The 21,088-nt window shown below is 44.6% G+C and overlaps 1 protein-coding gene across 1 annotated transcript; it reads right to left on the reverse strand.

The window, feature by feature from the left end:
- Positions 1 to 16,776: 16,776 nt before the first annotated feature.
- On the reverse strand, positions 16,777 to 19,162 carry LOC133073584 (nucleolin-like). The gene has a single exon (XM_061167254.1). It carries the CDS (start codon positions 18,845 to 18,847, stop codon positions 17,006 to 17,008), a length of 1,842 nt encoding a protein of 613 aa, XP_061023237.1. The 5' UTR covers positions 18,848 to 19,162; the 3' UTR covers positions 16,777 to 17,005.
- Positions 19,163 to 21,088: the final 1,926 nt, after the last annotated feature.

The following is a 21,088-nucleotide window of genomic DNA, read 5'->3' on the forward strand; positions in this document are numbered from 1 at the left end:
AACCTCAATCCTTATCATTTGTATTACCTTTAAACTCATTTCCACAAATTTGACTGGCATAGTTTTAGTATCCCCAATGTTAAATTCCTAAAGGAAAGATCTGATAGGATCAGCTTTGACTATCTACCTATGGTCCAATCATGTCCAAAGGCACTGATTATGAGATCTCTAGGGGTTGCTTTTTCTGTGGCTATGAGCTGATACCACTCTAATGGTAGAAAGCAAAGAGGAATTAAAGAGCCTCTTGATGAGGGTGAAAGAGAAGAGTGAAAAATATGGCTTAAAACTCAACATTCAAAAAATTAAGATCATGGCATCTGGTCCCATCACTTCATGACAAATAGACAGGGAAAAAGTGGAAGCAGTGACATATTTTCTCTTCTTGGGTTCCAAAATCACCACAGATGGTGACTGAAGCCTTGAAATTAAAAGACGCTTGCTCCTTGAAAGGAAAGGTATGACAAACCTAGACAGCATATTAAAAAGCAGAGACATCACTTTGTCAACAAAGGTTTGTGTAGTCAAAGCGATGGTTTTTCCAGTACTCATGTATGGATGTGAGAGTTGGACCATAAAGAAGGCTGAGCACAGAAGTACTGTTGCCTTTAAACTGTGGTTTTGGAGAAGACTCTTGAGAGTCCCTTGGACTGCAAGGAGATCAAACCAGACAATCCTAAAGGAAATCAACTCTGAATATTCATTCATTGAAAGGACTGATGCTGAAGCTCCAATACTTTGGCCACCTGATGCAAAGAGCCAACTCACTGGAAAAAGACCCTGATGTTGGGAAAATTGAGGGCAGGAGGAGAAGGGGGTGACAGAAGATGAGATGGTTACATAGCATCACTGACTCAATGGACATTAAATCTGAGCAAACTCCGGGAGATAGTGAAGAACAGGGAAGCCTGGTGTGCTGCAGCCCATGGTGTCACGAAGAGTCCACCATGACTTAGCGACTGAACAACAATAACAATAAAATGAGCTGGATAGATTTTCTAAAGAAAGATGTGGGCAAGGAGTAAATTGTATGTATATCTAGAACATCACAAGGCAAAGAAGGAATGAGTAACCAAACAGTAACATATTATGAATATTAAGCTACCACCAGAACTATGTTTTCAAAAAATGGGACAACTGGACCCACATGCGAAAAAAGAAGTTGGATTCTTACCTCATACCATATACAAAACTTAACTCAAAATAGATGAAGGAGCTAAATGTAAGCATTCAAAATTATAAAACCCTTAGAAGAAAATATATATCGCTATGATCTTGGTTTTAGCATTGGTTTTTTAGATATGACACTAAAAGCATAAGTAACAAAAGAAAAAATAGATAGAATGGATTTCACAAAAATTAAAATCTTCTAATGTGTATCAAAGGATACTATCAAGCATGTGATTAAAAGACAACCCATAGAATGAGAGAAAATATTTGCAAATATGTACAAAGGACTCTTGCAACTCCACAATTAAGAGATGAATAACCCATTTTTTTCATGGGCAAAGGATTTCGAGGAATATTTCTCCAAAGAAGACATTAAAATTGGCAAATATTTCACAAACAGATGTTCAACATCATTAATCACTAGAGAAATACAAATCAGAGCCACAGCTAAATATGACCGTAGTCCCATGAAGATGACTAAAATTTTAAAGGATAGGAAATAGGTGTGACCAGGCTGAGGAGAAACTGTGACCCTTACACACTACTGGGGGGGAAGCAAAATGGCATAGCTGCTGTTGAGAAACTTTTTGGCAGTTCCTCAAAAAGTTAAACACTGAATTACCATATGACCCAGTCACTCCACTCCAAGGTACGTACCCAAGAGAACTGAAAACACGTCTGTACAAACACCTCTACACAAATCATAGTAGCATTACTCATAATAGCCAAAAGTGGAATGAATCGAAATAACCACTAATTGATGAATGGATAAAAAACAATGTGGTTCATTCACGTAATTGAATGTTAATCAGCAATAAAGAAAGAAATACTGATCCATGCCACCACATGGGTGAACCTCGGAAACACTATTCTAACGAAAGAAGTCAGACAGAAAAGGCCATACATTATTGATTCCATTTATAGGAAATAACCCAGAATAGGCAATATATAGGAACAGGAAGTGAATTAGTGTTTTCCACATGCTGTGGGGGAAGGGAGAATGGGTAGTGACTGCTAACAGCTTTAGAGTTTCTTTTTGATGTGACAGAATTGTGCTGAAATTAGATAGTGGTGATATTTGTACAACTGGCCACCTCATGCGAAGAGTTGACTCATTGGAAAAGACCCTGATGCTGGGAGGGATTGGGGGCAGGAGGAGAAGGGGATGACAGAGGACGAGATGGCTGGATGGCATCACTGACTCGATGCGCATGAGTTTGAGTAAACTCCGGGAGGTGGTGATGGACAGGGAGGCCTGGCGTGCTGTGATTCACAGGTTGCAAAGAGTCGGACACAACTGAGCGGCTGAACTGAACTGAACTGAACTGAATATACTAAAAAAAAACACTGAATTGTATACTTCAAAAGGATACATTTATGATATGTGGGTTATATCTCAACAAAGTTATTCATTTTTAAATGTTCATATTTATTTTTTATTTTTTTTAAATATAAAAATAATACATGTTCATGTAAATGTCATACCTTCAGAGTTGATAACAAAAAAGAATTCAGTAGCAACTGCCCATAAGAGAGCCACTGGTAGCAATTTGGGGCAGATGTCAATAGGGTTATTTCTCTAAATATTCATTTTTTACAAAAATCCTACATTTTACATGCTGTTATGATTATTAAATTTACATTTACAACCATTTTACAATCTGCTTTTTCTCTTAACATAGATCAAAGCCACATTCTTAAGTCAGTAAATATAACTGTACCTCCTTTTTTCTTGTTATTTAGTATATATGTGTGTGTGTGTGTGTGTATGCATGCGTGCTAAGTCACTTCAGTCCTTCAGTCAAGTCTTTGCGACTCCATGGACTTCAGCCCACCAGGCTCCTCCGTCCATGGGATTTCCCAGGCAAGAACACTGGAGTGGGTTGCCACATCCTCCTCCAGGGGATCTTCCCAACCCAGGCATTGAACACATGTCTCTTCTGTCTCCTGCATTGGCAGGTGGGTTCTTTACCACTAGTGCCACCTGGGAAGCCTATTTAGTATTATGCTGTATAAATATAACATTTTACCACTTAATCTCTGTACCTATTTTTTTTTACCTTGTAGTACTGTGTTTCAGGGAAGGCAATGGCACCCCACGCCAGTACTCTTGCCTGGAAAATCCCACGGACGGAGGAGCCTGGTAGGCTGCAGTCTATGGGATTGCTAAGAGTCAGACATGACTGAGCGACTTCACTTTCACTTTTCACTTTCATGCATTGGAGAAGGAAATGGCAACCCACTCCAGTGTTCTTGCCTGGAGAATCCCAGGGACAGGGGAGCCTGGTGGGCTGCCGACTACGGGGTCGCACAGAGTCAGACACGACTGAAGTGACTTAGCAACAGCAGCAGCAGTAGTATTGTGTTTATTTCTATGCAACAAATTACACCACAATTTAGTAGCTTCAAAGAACAAACAGCCACTATCTCCTAGTTTCTCAGATTCGGGAGTCTGGAAGTGGCTTAAGGATTCTGGGTCAGGATTTCTCACAGGAGTGCTATCAGGACATCAGCCAGAGTCCAGTCGTCTGAAGGTTTGAGCAGGGCTGGGGGTTTTATTTCTAAGGCTGCTGATTTATACACATGGCAAGATGTTGCTGGTTGTCGGTCGGAGGCCTTGTTGCTCACCACGAGGACCTCTCCATGGCTGCTTGAGTACCTTATTTTATGATTGGAGTATTGTTGCTTTACGATGTTGTGTTAGCTTCTGCTATACGATGAAGTGAATCAGCTATACGTGTACACATATCCCCTCCCTCCGGGACCTCCCTCCCAAAGTTCCCAAATGGATAAAAGTCACAGCAAACTCATGGACATCTTTTCAAGTAATGTGGTGGACATCAGCTTGATCTGCCTACTTCCATTTCCTCAATTTCTTGTAACAGATCCCATATTTCTTTGGGGGAACTGCCTCTCTCTATTCTGTATGGTTCTGGTGGGGTTGTAAATCAGAATATTCTGTTCCTCCGGCCATAGTCATCAGTCCAATGGGAGAGCCTCTGACTGAAGCAGAGCTAATCCGATTCCTTGTATGGGATTTCACACATGGATCATGGGAAAGAGAAGATCTTTCTTTGCTGAAGGTAGCTCCCTGAAAGAGAGGAACCTGGACTTCCCTGAAGCCAGACTACCCCTTCCCTACCACAAGCAGAGAGCCCTGTCCCCCTTTAGGGACAGAAAAATAGAAGGAGAATGAGCCCACTGCACAGAGGGATATGGAGAGTGAGCTAACGACTTCAGTCCAGTCACTGGATCCAGCCCTCCCTGAAGCCAGATCCAGCCCTGGACCACCCAGTTATCTAATAAATTCCCTTTGTTGGAACTGGACTTCTGTCTCTAGTCACAGGAAGCCTTACTCTGTCCAGCATCTTTTTACACCTGATTTCTGACTGGAGCGCTGGATGCTTCAGTTTTCTGTGTGAAAGCATGCTAAGTCACTTCAGGCGTGTCCGACTCTTTTCGACCCCATGGACCATAGCCCACCGGGCTCCTCTGTCCGTGGGGTTCTCCGGGCAAGATACTGGAGTGGGTTGCCATGCCCTCCTCCAGGGGATCTTCCCGACCCAGGGATCAAATCCGTATCTCTTCTGTCTCCTGCACCGGCAGGAGGGTTTTTCACCACTAGGGCCACGTGGGAAGCCTCCCCCTGCCCCAGTTTTCTAGTTTGTGCTAAAAGAGAAGTGCCCCCCTCCCCAGCCCCATGCTCACATGCATGTAGTCAGCACAATTCACATAGCCCTTAAACGCCTAGCGGCTGTTGAACTAAACTGGTTCCCTGGTTTCCTAGCAACCAAGCTCCCTTTCTTCTTCCTCACACACTTGTACCCTTTGTGACGTCTCCTTCTCAAAGCGGCCCTTAAGGTGTGTGTTTGGGGAAAGGAGAAGGCAAGGCAATACACACATATATTTCACCCTGAAACTCGAGACCCGAGGCCGCAGGTGAGAGGCATCCTGGCTGACAGATTTAGCACTTTCACTGGCAGACTAAAAATAGCAGGAGATGTTGCTTCACTGTTAATTTCTTGCTCACTTGTACCTAATTACTTTTGTAAAATTAATAGCACCTGTTTTCATCAGCATGGAAAGACATTGGTGAATAGACTGGGTGACTTGAACAACAGACATGTATTTCTCACGGTTCTGTAGGCGGGAAGCCTGGCGGAGGTCGGCGGGCAGCGGGGTCAGGTTCTGGTGAGAACTCTTCCTGGCTTGCAAGCCACGCACAGTGTCCTCACGTGGCCTTTCCAGTGTTCACGTGTGAAGGCAGACAGAGACACACTGCGAGATTTCTCTTCTTCTAAGGCCGCCGATCTCATCATGAGGGCCCCATCCTCATGACTTAATCTAACCCTAACTACTTCTCAAAGGCCTCGTCTCCAAATACCATCACCCTGGGGGTTAAGGCTTCAACATACAAATCTTCATAGGATGCAAACATGCTGTTCGTAACAGAATCTGAATATCATTCAAATATTGTTCATATTTGTAATTCACACAACATTCACAACAGCCATGTAATAAAACAGGCTATATTTACATCACAACTTGCATAATAGAGGAATCATGAAGGGACTTGTCCAGAGTCACACAGTCAGAAGACCAGAACAGAGTAACCCTCTTGTCTGCAGACAAATTCCATTGTCTTCTGAGTTTTGAGGCTTTTATTATCATTTCTTCAGTGATGTGCTGTGCTACCCAGGCCCATGATGGTTGGACGGAACAGCATTTTTGTCACTCTCCTTTGGCAGTGCCCAGGGCCCTTCTCCTGTGTCCCAGCTCCCATACTAGCTTATATTGAAATAGGTTAATAGAGAGGTAAATGTTATAGTACGTGGCTACAGAGGGCACACAGCTTTACAAGAGTAGCAGAATGTCAAAGCTACCGTTAATCCCACTCTGAGACATCGACTGTACTGGCACCTCTGTCCATCCCAAGGCTCCCCTGGAGTCTGAGTCAGCCTTGACCCCAGACTGTAGCTCCCATTCACTGCATCAACCCATCACCAGGAGTCCACCTCCCCAACAGGATGGGTATCCACCCCATCACTATAACACACGCAACACCCAGTTAAATGCAGGCCAACAGATAAGCACTAATTTCAGATAAACAACAATTTTTTTTTAAGTATAAGTGAGATCCACTGGAGAAGGGATAGGCTACCCACTCCAGTATTCTTGGGTTTCCCTAGTGTTCTTTCAGTAAAGAATCTGCCTGCAATGCAGGAGACCTGGGTTCCATCCCTGGGTTGGGAAAATCCCCTGGAGGAGGGAAAGGCTTCCACTCCAGTATTCTGACCAGGAGAACTCCATCGACTGTATGGTCAATGGGGTCACGAAGAGTTGGACACGACTAAGCAACTTTCACTCACTCACTCACTCACTCATGTCCCATATGATATTTGGGACATACTTATTTGTTGCCAATTTGAATTTAAGACTCAACTGGGCATCTTGTAATTTTAATTTACTAATTTTGGCAACCCTGTCTCTTATCTGCCTCCAATCCTCTTGGCTGGCAGAATAAGCTTTTGAAAATGCTAAACTGATCTGTCAATCTCCTGCCTAAACTCTTCAATATGTGTGTTTGCTCTTAAGAAAAAACCCAGCTCCTTAACATTAAGCCCCGCAGGATCTAGTCTCTGAAGGTAAATATTTTGGGTTCTGGATCCAAACTGCTTGGGGGCTCATTTTTAGAGTCCCACTCAAAGGAGCCTTCCTAGTATCCAGATTCTAACTGAGCAATCCTCCTGTACTCATTGATTCCTTTGCTTTTCCTACTGTAGCCCTTGTCTGTATTGGGGGGAGGGGGGAGCAGAGAATCAATTATTTCTCCTGTCTCAGGTTTCCAAGTAAGGGGACCACTACTAGGGGAACACTCCCAACCGCCTGCCCTGTCCCTGCCCAGGGAGCAGCAGCTCCTCTGATTGTGGGTTTGGGAGAAGGAACACCTGGCTGGCCAGTCCCTCCACCCGCAGAGGTGGCTGGTCTAGACCTCTACACCTGCAAGTTAGTCCTAACGAGACAGGCTTAGCCCTCGCGGCCTGAGGTTTTGGGAAGAGGGGTGATAAGTGCAATTCAGGGCATAAACAAGCACAGTTGGCCATACCTCTGTCATAGCTTCTCAGCCATGAAGATGATATTTTTATCTATGTTTCCTTCTATGCCTCTTAAAATTTCTAAACCAAGGGGAGAAGGGGCTGGTGATGAAGGGCAGTGTGTTAATTGTTAGTCTTCCAAACCTTCAATAGCGTTCACTAGAAATTTGTATTTGTATGTTTCAGTTCAGTTCAGTTCAGTCACTCAGTCGTGTCTGACTCTTGGTGACCCCATGGACCACAGCACACCAGGCCTCCCTGTCCATCACCAACTCCCGGAGTCTACCCAAACTCATGGCCACTGAGTTGGTGATGCCATCCAACCATCTCATCCTCTGTCGTCCCTTTTGTATGTTTAGATTTATTTATTTACCGTGTAGGGGCCATGACTGTTTTATTCGCTGTTGCATCCCCAGTGTCTCACCCCAGTGCCAGGCACAGACTTCTACCTTTTCCGTCTTTTCAAATATCAGAGTGACGGAATGAGCAGGACCTCATCGCCTGCACAGTGCTGTCACCCTCATCGCTCCGAGCAGAGCAAAGCCCAGGCCTGGGGTGGGAACTGAGTGCTGCTTCTTATTACCTGGTGGCAGCTGTTGGGCACTTCTGTGTTGCAAAGCGCCCCGAGGCCGTGCCCAAGCTCTTGGTGAAAGTGTGCCGCAATTGATTAGTGATGCCTGCCACGCTTGCCGGCGCGGTCGGTGTAGGGCAGCTGGCACAGGTTTGTCCGCCTTGGCCTAGAAGCACGTGGGGCTGTGACGTCCCCGCGAGATGCACCTCCTCGCAGCAAAGCGAGTCTGGCAGGGCTGACCTGCCCTGGTCCTGTGGCGGTAGGTTTGGGTGGTTGGTTATCTCCTGCTGGGCTTGTCGTATGGCTGCACCGTCCTTCAAGAGATCCCTAGTCCCCTTGCCCCTGGCTTCTTCCTCCTTCCCACTGGGTCCAGTGGAGGCCAGCAGGCAGCACCTCTAGAAATCATGGGATGGTTTCCTGGCCCACACATCTCACTGCAGTGGGAGGAAACTCAGGGCACACTGGCTTCAGCTGACACGAGCTACAAACAGGACCTCTCATGAAATGCTCAATTCGTCTGCAGTCCAAAGACTGCTTTTTTTAAGACTTGGAGTTCTGCCTAAGGGAAGTCTCCTGAGCGTGACCTTGATCTTGAAGTTGGTGATATTCTGGCTAACATGGTCTGCTTTCATCAGTTCAAGCCAAGCTATTTGCTTTGGTTTCTGAGATTTTTATCTGTGTTTGTCCATAGCCTTTAGGGGTGTGTCAGCGTCCCTGGTGGCAGTCTTAAGGACAATATGTATGTAGCTCCCACCCAATATGGTCGCACAATCCTTCGTCACCTTTCAGCTGTTCTCTGCTCTCATATGACTTTCCCCCAGGCTCTCCAGGGTCTTAATCATCATCCTCACCACATCTCTTGCTTTAGGTCTTCTTTTCCCATTTGAACTTTATGGGCTTTGCATTTCTAACTGTGGCTATCACCTATCCCAGCTGGGGAAACTTCTCCTAGCCCAGTGGTTCTCAACCATGGCTGTACACTAGAATCACCTGGGGAGTCTCAGATGTTAAAGGTAATGCCCAAGTGGCACCCAGACCAACTGGGTTAGAATCCCTGGGGATGTAGCCTGAGGTGCAGTACTTTTTAAATCCCCCCAAGTGATTCCAACTACAGGCCAAGGCGAGAACCCCACCCTGTGGTGGACATTTCAGTTCAGTTCAGTTCAGTTGCTAAGTCGAGTCCGACTCTTTGCGACCACATGAACCGCAGCACGCCAGGCCTCCCTGTCCATCACCTCCCACTCCATCCCGGAGTCCACCCAAACCCATGTCCATCGAGTCGGTGATGCCATCCAACCATCTCATCCTCTGTCATCCCCTTCTCCTCCTGCCCTCAATTTTTCCCAGCATCAGGGTCTTTTCCAATGAGTCAGCTCTTCACATGAGGTGGCCAAAGTATTGGAGTTTCAGCTTCAGCATCAGTCCTTCCAATGAACACCCAGGACTGATCTGTTTCAAGATGGACTGGTTGGATCTCCTTGCAGTCCAAGGGACTCTCAAGAGTCTTCTCCAACACCACAGTTCAAAAGCATCAATTCTTCGGTGCTTAGCTTTCTTTACAGTCCAACTCTCACATCCATACATGACCACTGGAAAAACCATAGCTTTGACTAGATGGACCTTTGTTGGCAAAGTAACATCTCTGCTTTTTAATATGCTGTCTAGGTTGGTCATAATTTTCCTTCCAAGGAGTAAGCATCTTTTAATTTCATGGCTGCAATCACCATCTGCAGTGATTTTTGGAGCCCAGAAAAATGAAGTGAGCCACTGTTTCCACTGTTTCCCCATCTATTTCCCATGAAGTGATGGGACCAGATGCCATGATCTTAGTTTTCTGAATGTTGAGCTATAAGTCAACTTTTTCACTCTCCTCTTTCACTTTCATCAAGAGAGTCTTTAGTTCCTCTTCACTTTCTGCCATAAGGGTGGTGTCATCTGCATATCTGAGGTTATTGATATTTCTCCTGGCAGTCTTGATTCCAGCTTGTGCTTCTTCCAGCCCAGCATTTCTCATGATGTACTCTGAATATAAGTTAAATAAGCAGGGTGACAATACACAGCCTTGATGTATCCTTTTCCTATTTGGAACCAGTCTGTTTTTCCATGTCCAGTTCTAACTGTTGCTTCCTGACCTGCATACAGGTTCCTCAAAAGGCAGGTCAGGTGGTCTGGTATGCCTATCTCTTTCAGAATTTTCCACAGTTTATTGTGATCCACACAGTCAAAGACTTTGGCATAGTCAATAAAGCAGAAATAGATGTTTTTCTGGAACTCTCTTGCTTTTTTGATGATCCATGGGATGTTGGCAATTTGATCTCTGGTTCCTCTGCCTTTTCTAAAACCAGCTTGAACATCTGGAAGTTCACAGTCCACGTATTGCTGAAGCCTGGCTTGGAGAATTTTGAGCATTACTTTACTAGCGTGTGAGATGAGTGCAATTGTGTGGTAGTTTGAGAATTCTTTGGGATTGCCTTTCTTAGGGATTGGAATGAAAACTGACATTTTCCAGTCCTGTGACCACTGCTGAGTTTTCCAAATTTGCCGGCATACTGAGTGCAGCACTTTCACAGCGTCATCTTTCAGGATTTGAAATAGCTCAACTGGAATTCCATCACCTCCACTAGCTTTGTTCATAGTGATGATTCTTAAGGCCCACTTGACTTCACATTCCAGGATGTCTGGCTCTAGGTGAGTGATCACACCATCGTGATTATCTGGGTCATGAAGATCTTTTTTGTACAGTTCTTCTGTGTATTCTTGCCACCTCTTCTTAATATCATTTGTTTCTGTTAGGTCCCTACCATTTCTGTCCTTTATTTTGCCCATCTTTGCATGAAATGTTCCCTTGGTATCTCTAATACCAAGACCTACAAGACTTTCTAGAACTAACCCCAAAAAAGATTTCCTTTTCATTATAGGGGACTGGAATGCAAACATATGAAGTCAAGAAACACCTGGAGTAACAGGCAAATTTGGCCTTGGAGTATGGAATGAAGCATGGCAAAGGCTAATAGAGTTCTGCCAAAAGAATGCATTGGTCATAGCAAACACCCTCTTCCAACAACACAAGAGAAGACTCTACACATGGACATCACCAGACAGTCGACACCAAAATCAGATTGATTATATTCTTTGCAGCCAAAGATGGAGAAGCTCTATACAGCCAGCAAAAAAAAAAAAAAAAAGAAGGGGAGCTGACTGTGGCTTGGATCATGAACTCCTTATTGCCAAATACAGACTGAAATTGAAGAAAGTGGAGAAAACCACTAGACCATTCAGGTATAAACTAAATCAAATCCCTTATGACTATACAGTGGAAGTGAGAAATAGATTTAAGGGACTAGATCTGATAGACAGAGTGCCTGATGAACTATGGACAGAGGTTCATGACATTGTACAGGAGACAGGAATCAAGACCATCCTCAAGAAAAAGAAATGCAAAAAAGCAAAATGGCTGTCTGAGGAGGCCTTACAAATAGCTGTGAAAAGAAGGGAAGCAAAAAGCAAAGGAGACAAGGAAAGATATTCCCATTTGAATGCAGAGTTCCAAAGAATAGCAAGGAGAGATAAGAAAGCCTTCCTCAGCAATCAATGCAAAGAAATAGAGGAAAACAATAGAACGTGGACATTTACCAATCACCATTTAGAGATTCAACTATACAGTTTAATATATATAATTACATAGTTAAAAGCAACTTCTGACTTTCATAAAACATGGGTGGGAAGAACCTTGGAGGCATCCAGCATTCATAGAACAATAGTCTTGCAGATGTCCCCCAACAAGGGATAAAAAGAAATTCTGTCCTCAAACAACTTTGGAAAATATGTCATTCTACATATTTGTTCAGAATTGCAACACAAATGAGCTCCAAAGGTTCTGAGAAATGCCACAAGGAGAAAAAAGACAGCAGGAATCTGTTTAACTTGACCTTAGGTTTCCCAAGTTTATTTAAGGACAGGAATTAACATCTCAAGGACCCACTGCAAAACACTTAGTCCAACTCTCATTTAGTGAAGGTATGAAGGGGTTAAATTATTCAAATCCCTGGGTACTCACTCAGACCACCCTGGGATGAATATTTGCATTATCAAGGATAGGATTCAGTTTTCTTTTAAATATCTCCCATCAAGGAAGGGCTTCCTTGGTGACTCTGACTGTAAAGAATCAGCCTGTAATTCAGGAGAACTGGGTTTGATCTCTGGATTGGGAAGATCCTCTGGAGAAAGGAATGGCTACCCACTCCAATATTCTTGCTAGAGAATTCCATGGACAGAGAAGCCTGTTGGGCTACAGTCCATGGGGTCACAAAAAGTTGGATGGGACTGAACAACTAACACTTTCACTTTCATCACAGGAAGCTCTTCCTCCAACCTGGGGTGTTTCTCTGCATTTCTTCACCTAAGACAAGGCAATTAAGGTTCAAAAGTGTTGTAGGAAAGGGGACCCCTTCCAGGGCCCAAAACTGGGCTCTTGTCTAACACTTGGAAATGAATTTCTGAGGAGACACATGTGCTGACAAAGCAAGAGATTGGGAAAGGGTGCCCAGGCGGAGAGCCGGAGGGTAAGGGAACCCAGGAGAACTGTTCTCTCACATGGCTAGCAGTCTCGGGTTTTATGGTGATGGGATTAGTTTCCGGGTTGTTTTTAGCCAATCATCCTGACTCAGAGTCCTTCCTGGCGGTGCACGCCTTGTTCAGCCAAGATGGATGCCAGAGAGGATTCTGGGAGGTGGTCAGACAGGTGGTGTCTCCTTTTGACCTTTCCCAAACTCCTCTGGTTGGTGGAGGCTTATTAGTTCCCTGTTCCTTACCAGGACATCCTGTCGTAAAACAACTCATGCAAATGGTTACTATGGCGCCTGGCCAGGGTGGGCGGTTTCAGTCCGTGTGCTTCCCCTAACAAGAGTACCAAACATCTAAGGTGACAGTGCTAGGGATGAATGCTGTTTGAATATTTCACCTGACATATAAATACTCTAAATATCAGAATTTATCTATCAATCCAACAACTACATATTGAACACCTTTTGCCTGGGAGTAGCTCCTCCATGCATTTAACAGGAGTTAGTACAGCTATGGAGTAATAACAATCATAACAGCTAACTCTTCTACCGCACTTATCAAGGGCTGACCACTCACAGGCTTTACCTGTATTAACTCATTGAAGTCTCACCACAACTTCTTCAAGTTTGTTGCCACTATTATCCCCATTTCACAGCTGGAAAACTGAGCCAGAAAGAAAGTAAATAATTTGCCCAAGGTCACAGTGCCAACTAGTCAGGGATGGAGCAGGCCTTCCAACCTGGGCAGTCTGGCTCCAGAGGTCAGGCTCCTAACCACTTCTTTACACCGTAGACTTCAGAGAGTGTGGGTGACTGTTTAAACAGTGAGGACGTTTCTGCCCACCAGTTTATTTAATGAGCTTGAGATGAGGGGTTCCCTGCACCTCTCCCAGTAAAAGAACCTTGCTGCACTCAATGTGATCTATTATTCAAGATCCAATTCTTCAAATCCCCAGTTCAAACGAGTTAGCTCATCTGCTGAATCAGTGATCTTTTCCAATGTTGGGGTAAAAATGACAGTGTGAGCTTGTAAAGAGATGGCATGTTGGCCTCCAACACAACAGACTCGCAAGGAAGTGTTCCAGGGTGGTTTTAACTGTATGCAATTTCCACCTTAAATGCTGCTTTAGAACTGAATTCACTTTCAAGGTGTGCGTAGTGCTGAGTACAGGACATAGAAGCCCAGTTGTTATCCTGGTTCACTTACACTTTTAGTGACTCTTTTCTTCCCTGCTGACATCACCCCAGGTTTAGTTCAGGGCAGCAAGGTAACCAGTCACTTCTGAATCACTGTTGGTCTCTGAGGAGACAATTCTCTTCCCATCTCCTGCCCCAGCCTCCCTCTGCAGCAAGGTGGCATAAGGTAGGTCTAGCCAATCAGCTATGAAGGAACGTCTGCTGGAGGACTTCTGGAGAAGCTGTGACTTTCCTGAAAAGGGGAGACAGGACCGATACAGCTTGAGTCACACCTTTCCTTTCTTTCTGCCTTGAATGCAAGTATGATGACTGCAATAGTGGTACCCATGAGGGAAGATAACAGTGACACCATCCCTGATGTCACTGAGCCAATATTAGCAACTACCCACTACTGAACCTCGTATGTGAAAAACACAAACCTCAGATTCTTCACGTTTTGTGTTACTTTCTTTTGCTGTGCTGTGCTTAATCACTCAGTCATGTCTGACTCTTTGCAACTCCACGGACAGTAGCTCACCAGGCTCCTCTGTCCATGGGGATTCTCCAGGCGAGAATACTGGAGTGGGTTGCCATGCCCTCCTCCAGGGGATCTTCCCAACCCAGGGATCAAATCTAGGTCTGCCACATTGCAGGTGGATTCTTTACTTTTGAGTCACCAGGGAAGCCCAAAAATATTGGAGTGGGTAGCCTATCCCTTCTCCAGGGGGATCTTCCTGACCCAGGAATTGAACCAGGGTTTCCTGCATTGCAGGCAGATTCTTTACCAGCTGAGCTACCTCGGAAGTTCCTATTTCCTTTGACTCATAGTTGAAAACATTCCTTTACCCATACACCTGCTCTGATGGAGCTTACCATTCGGTTGAGCAGATAGTCATTAATTATGTAGCACATAGATATATAGAAAGGGCTCTAGCTATATATCTGTTATAATTATATTCAGTTTGCAAACTGAAAAGAAAGAAAGTGAAGTTGTTCAGTCGTGTCCGACTCTTTGCGACCCCGTTGACTATAGCCTACCAGGCTGCTCCATCCATGGGATTTTCCAGGCAAGAGTAACAGAGTGGGTTGCCATTTCCTTCTCTAGGGGATCTTTCTGACCCAGTGAGTGAACCCAGGTCTCCCGCATTGCAGGCAGACCGTCTGAGCCATACTTAACAAACTGAAGTGTGCAAGATATGTCTCTTCATAGTCTTCATAACTTAACTTTAATTTTTAATTGAGACTTCCTTTGGCCAGGCCTCTTAATTTCATTCATGTAAGTCTCCTGTTTTCCCCTGTGGTTATTTCTAAGACACATGGAGGGAAGGGAGGTCATACGGGGGTTAAAGATGTTGATGGATATGGGCATCTTGTCTCAGCCATCATCTTTCCACACTAGTTTCTATGGAGAAATACTTATCGCATCCAGGCCTCACGTTCCTGACCACGGGCTTCTCTGGGCTCAGCTGTCAGTGTCCTCCAGGGACTTCTTGGGCACAGAGGGACCACCCACAGTTCCTATATGGGGAATACAGGGCCCCAGGGGACAGCGGAGCTGCCTAAATCTCCTACTTCTCCATCCCATCTGGGGCTGCTCTACCCCAGTAGAACAGTGCAGTGACCAGTGACCACACGTTTCAGTTCAAATGAGTTGATCCTTTTAATGTATGGTTTGACTCAGAGTGCCAGGATTCTGAGGCTTTTTGTGTCTGTGTTCATCAGTGATATTGTCCTGATATTGGTTTTGGTATCAGGGTGGTGGTGTCCTCATAGAATGGGTTTGAGAGTGTTCCTTCCTCTGCAATTTAATGAACAGTTTCAGAAGGAGGGGTGTTAACTCTTCTCTAAATGTTTCCTAGGATTTGCCTGTGAAGTCATTTGATCCTGGAATTTTGTTGGGATTTTTAAATCACGGTTTTGAATTCAGTACTTGTGATTGGCCTGCTCATATTTCCCATTTCTTCCTGTTTCAATCACCTCACATGGGTCAGAATGGCCATCATTAAAACAATCTACAAACAATAAATGCTGGAGAGAGGGTAGAGAGAAGGGAACCCTCCGACATTGTGGGTAGGAATGTAAATGGTACAACCACTATGGAGAATAGTATGGAGATTCCTTAAGAAAACTAAAAATAGAGTTACCATATGATCCTATAATCTCACTCCTGGGCATATATCTGGAGAAAAACGTGATTCAAAAGGATACATGGACCCTGACATTCATTGCAGGACTGTTTACAATAAATAGCCAAGACAAGGAAGCCACCTAAATGTCATTGACAGATGAATGAATAAGGAAGATGTGGTACACGTGTACAATGGAACACTACTCAGTCATCAAAAATAATGAAATAATATCATTTGCAGCAACATGAATGGACCTAGACACTGTCATACTGAGTGAAGTTGGACAGAGAAAGCAAATATTGTATGATATCACTTATATGTGGAATTTTCTTTAAAACAAGATACAATTTATTTTAAAACAGAAACAGGTTTATAGACTTAGAGAAAGAACTTAGGGTTACTGCGGGGAAGCATCGGGGGAAAGGATAGTTAGGGAGTTTGGAATTGACATGTACACACAGCTATATTTAAAATGGATAACCAACAAGGACCAACTGGATAGCACAGGGATCTCTGCTCAACATTATATAACAACCTAAACAGGAAAAGAATTTGAAAAAAGAATAGATACACATGCATGTATAACTGAATCACTTTGCGGTCCACCTGAAATTAACACAACACTGTTAATCAACTACACTAAAGCATAAAATCAGAAGTTTAAGAAGTTGACAAATTTAATCAAAATCCTTTAAAAATCAAGAATTCAGTTCCTCAGTCACACTGGCTACATTTCTTTCTTTCTTTTTTTTTTTTTTTTTTTTTTTTAGAGTTCTAGGACTTTTAATTTGTCCCAAAATTGCTGAAGCAAAAATCATGATAAAACATTCGGCTTTCCTTTACACCCCCCAACGCAAAAAAAAAACAACAACAACAACTCCGTAGGAAAAAAATGGTTTTGTACATGGGAAGAAACAATATAAATTCAAAACTTACAGATAAGGGTTAGCTCTATCACTCATCTCTTTAAAAAGTTTATACGAATATCCAGTCAACACCAACAGGGTTATCTCCCTTGAAATGTTATCTATACGGATTTCCAAGTAGACCACAGGGCTGTATACTGTCTTGGAATGTCCTCAGAAGGCTCTGCCATTGATCAGGTAACAGAGTAAAAACCCCAGAGTCCTTTCTTTCAAATGGAAGAGGGAGAGACAGGGATAGAAGAAACTACTCAAACTTCATCTTCTTTCCTTGTGGCTTGTGGTCTCCTCCTCCTCCTCTGCCTCCTCGGAAGCCTCCTCACCCTCCAAAGCCTCCCCGGCCTCTGCCACCAAATCCACCTCGGCCACCTCTGCCACCACCTCAGCCTCCAAAGCCACCTCTGCCTCCTCCTCGACCACCAAAGCCACCTTCACCCTTAGGTTTGGCCCAGTCTAAAGTGACTTTGTTTCCATCGATTTCACCATCTTCCATGGCCTCCTTGGCAGCTTTGGCATCTTCCTCACTATTGAAGTCTACAAAACCAAACCCTTTGGAGGATCCAGTCTCCCTGTCAGTGACTATCCTTGCTCGAATAGAGCCATCAAACGACTCCTTTAACGTCTCTTCTGTGGTATCCTCAGAGAGACCTTTGACAAACAGAGTTTTGGATGGCTGGCTTCTTGCATTAGGTGATCCCCTGGGTCCTTGCAACTCCAGTCTGATGGCTCTGCCCTCAATTTCCCTTTTATTACATGAATTTAAAGCTTCTTTAGCATCTTCAAATGAAGCAAATTCTATAAATGCATACCCTTTAGATTTGCCATTTTGGTTCTGGGGCACCTTGCTATGAGTTGCCTTCTCAAAAACTTCCTGAAGAGTTTCTTCCATTGCACTATAGGAGAGGTTGCTTAAAACCAGGGTTTTTGATTCACCACTCCAAGTGCTATTCTTTCCCCCTCTATGGTCTTGACTTTGACCTTTCTCTCCGGTGTAGTACAGAGAAATGGATCGCCCATCTATCTCTGTTCCCTGCTTTTCTTCCAAGGTTTTTTCTGCATCAGCTTCTGTCTTAAATTCAATATAAGCAATCCCTTTACTCTTTCCATCCTTGCTGACTAATCTGATCTCCACAGCATCTTCAAACACTTCTTTTAATTCATCCTGAGTAACTTTGTAAGGCAGATTTTTAGCCAAAAGTGTTCTTGCATCTCGATCTTTCTTACTGTCTTTTCCCTTTGGTTTTTCTAGTTTAATTTCATTGCCAAAGACTTTTAAACCAGTGCGTTCCAAGGCTTTTTCCAGGTCTTCGGCAGATTCAAAGTCCACATAGCCAAACTTCCTAGACACACCAATTCCGACATCGACAACAGCAAGATCATTTTTAGCAAAAAGATCACTGATACCCGTTTTCAATTCAGGAGCAGATTTATTGAAGTTCAGGTTTCCAACAAAGAGATTGAAAGATGTAGTTGGTTCTGTGCCTTCCACTTTTTGTTTCTGGGCTTCAGGAGCTGCTTTTTGTTTGGCCATTTCCTTCTTTCGTTTTCCAGGTGCTTCTTTGACAGGCTCTTCTTCCTCTTCCTCCTCTACTTCCTCCTCCTCATCCTCCTCTTCCTCCTCATCGTCGTCCTCCTCTTCATCATCGTCATCCTCTTCCTCCTCCTCTTCATCATCATCATCCTCTTCATCTTCATCTTCAGCAGTGCTTTTGGCCTTCACAGGAACAGCTTTTACTGGAGCTTTCTTTCCTTTGGCTGGTACAATCTCCATAGGTTCTTCTTCAGAGTCATCTTCGTCCTCCTCATCCTCCTCATCCTCCTCCTCATCATCATCGTCATCATCATCCTCATCCTCGTCATCCTCATCATCTGTGGCAGGAGCACCACCAAAAGCAGCAGCTGCCTTCCTCACTGCTGGTTCATTCTCCTCTTCATCTTCGTCGTCTTCCTCTTCACTGTCATCTTCATCTTCTTCATCACTGTCTTCCTTCTTGGCATTCTTGCCGTTCTTTGCTCCCTTGCCTGAGGCAGCTGCTCCCTTCTTACCAGAGGTTGCTACCAATGCTTTGCCTGGGGTGGCTCCCTTTTTGCCAGGTGTTACCACAGCTTTAGCAGGTGGAACTGTCTTCTTGGCTGGCATAGCTGCTGCTTTTCTGCCAGGGGTGACAACTGCTTTCTTTGCCGGTGTGGCAACTGCAACCTTTTTTGTTGGGGAAACCATCATCTTCTTTGCTGGAGTCGTGGTAGCCTTCTTGCCTTTTTACTGAGGGATAATAATCTCTTCTCCACTGCTCTCATCGTCTTCATCGTCTGACATTTCCTCATCTTCACTATCTTCTTCTACCTCCTTTGGGGGAGGAGCCATTTTCTTGGAGTCACCTTGATTTTTACCGGCCTTTGCGAGCTTTACCATGATGGCGGCTTATAACAGCGGAGTATGTGGCGAGCGAGTGGCGCAGACGAGCCCAGAGGAACCTAAGCACCGTCGATGGCGGCCGCTAATCCCTGAGCGCGTACGCTTGGCTGCCAGCTAGCGCTCGAGACTCCACACTGGCTACATTTCAAGGGCTCAAAAGCCACACGTGGCTAGCGGCTTTTCATGTTAGAGAGATGAAGAACATCTCCATCACACTGTAGACAAATAGGATCCCATGCTGCTCCCAGGCCCAGCCAGGCCATGGTGAGGCCAAAAGGCCTCGTGATCTTGCCCCGGGCCAAGTTTCCAAATGCAGAGTCTGCCCCCTCCCTTGCCCCAGGTCTTGGCTCAGCAGGAAATGGGCACCAGCCTGGTCTAAGAGGCCCACCTAACCCATCACACCTCCCCACTTCTCTCCTCACCCACAAGCTTGCCACCCTGGGCAGTCCCGGCTTGTTTGGAAGGCGGGAGGCCTTGTTATTCTTCCAAACCTATTGCCTTTGCTAGGCTCTTCCAGGAAGGGCCTAAGCTTTACATCTCAATCAAAAAAAAGAAAAAAGGAACTTACTTATGAAACAGAAATTGACCAACACATAGAAAACAAATTTCCGGTTACCAAAGGGGAAAGGGAGGGGGAGAGATAAATTAGGAATTTGGAATTAACATATATACAATACTATGTATAAAACAGACAAACCAAGACTGAGTAGCTATTGTATAGCATAGGGAATTCTACTCAATATTCTGTCATAACCTATAAGGGAAAGTAATCTGAAAAAGAATAGATAAATATATATATGCTGCTGCTGCTTAGGTACTTCAATCATGTCCGACTACGTGACCCTATGAACTGTAGTTCTCCAGGCTCCTCTGTCTGTGGGATTCTCCAGGCAAGAATACTGGAGTGGGTTGCCATGACCTCCTCCACTGAGACAGATTCTTTACCACTGAACCACCAGGGAAGCCCCTATATGTGTGTGTGTATGTGTGTTGTAGCCACGTGTTCCGGGAAACAAACTCACTCAGCAGGACAATGCAGATAGTGGAGTGCAGTTTATTATGCCAGCAGGCCAAAGGCAGAGTCTCCTCTTAGCCAAGGACCTCTACCAGTTTTTGTGAAAACCTTACATACCCTAAGTACACGTGCCCAAACCCACCTCCCCAAATTCCCTGAAACTAGTCTGAACAAAGGAAAAGAAAGATACAATCAAAGTTAACCGGAGATTCCTATGCCTTTCACCTAGGTAGTTAAAAGTGGACAGTTATCAATAGGCCTGTGGTCATACCCCAATAAGCATGATAGAATGTATGATTCTATTTGGTTACACAGATAATAGGGTATTCTTTTAGGCTGTAGAGAGTCTAGGCACGAGCCCTGGGGCTCTTCTTTCTGGGCGCCTGGTGTTCCAGTTGGTATGTCGTTTCCACAGACACTGGGCATGCAGCTCAAAGCCCACAGTCCGGCCCAAGATGGAGTCCTGCTTTCAAGATGGCGCCTGTTCTGTTTCCTCCTTTACACACACACGTATGTGTATAGTTGAATCACTGTATAGTTGTACACCTGAAACTAACCTAACATTGTCAATCAAATATGCTTCAATTTTTTTAAAAAAAGGAAGAAAACAAATAAACAAGTAAATCTCAAAGTCCAAGAGAAGACTGCTTTTTCTTCAGAGGTGCTCTCTCCCTGAGGCAGAAAGCCTACGTGAAGAGTTCCAAATGTTGTCCTCTACATAATCACAGAGACTACAGAAATACCAACGGGATGAATGCCAGCTCGATGACTTGATGAGAAAATATGACAATGGGATCTGACGGAGGGGTGCAGAGAAGGTGGTCTGTTCTCCGTTTGAAATGCACGCAGAATGTGACTTCGCTGCACCCCCAGAACCTCAGCTCCCCTCCCCTGACCTGAGCTCATCCCATTGACTGAGCCCGGAGTCTCCCCACCGGCTCCCAGCTTCCACACAGAAGCCGGGGGATCCTTCAGAAGCTAAAGTCAAACCGTGTGGCTCACCTGTGCACCGTCTGTGGGGGCTCTCTACCTCC

The sequence above is a fragment of the Dama dama genome, chromosome 19 (assembly GCF_033118175.1).
Source record: "Dama dama isolate Ldn47 chromosome 19, ASM3311817v1, whole genome shotgun sequence".
Taxonomy (NCBI): domain Eukaryota; kingdom Metazoa; phylum Chordata; class Mammalia; order Artiodactyla; family Cervidae; genus Dama; species Dama dama.

Coding starts and splice junctions, on each gene's coding strand:
- LOC133073584 (XM_061167254.1), bottom strand. CDS start 18,847: ATGATGGTTTCCCCAACAAAAAAGGTTGCAGTTGCCACACCGGCAAAG.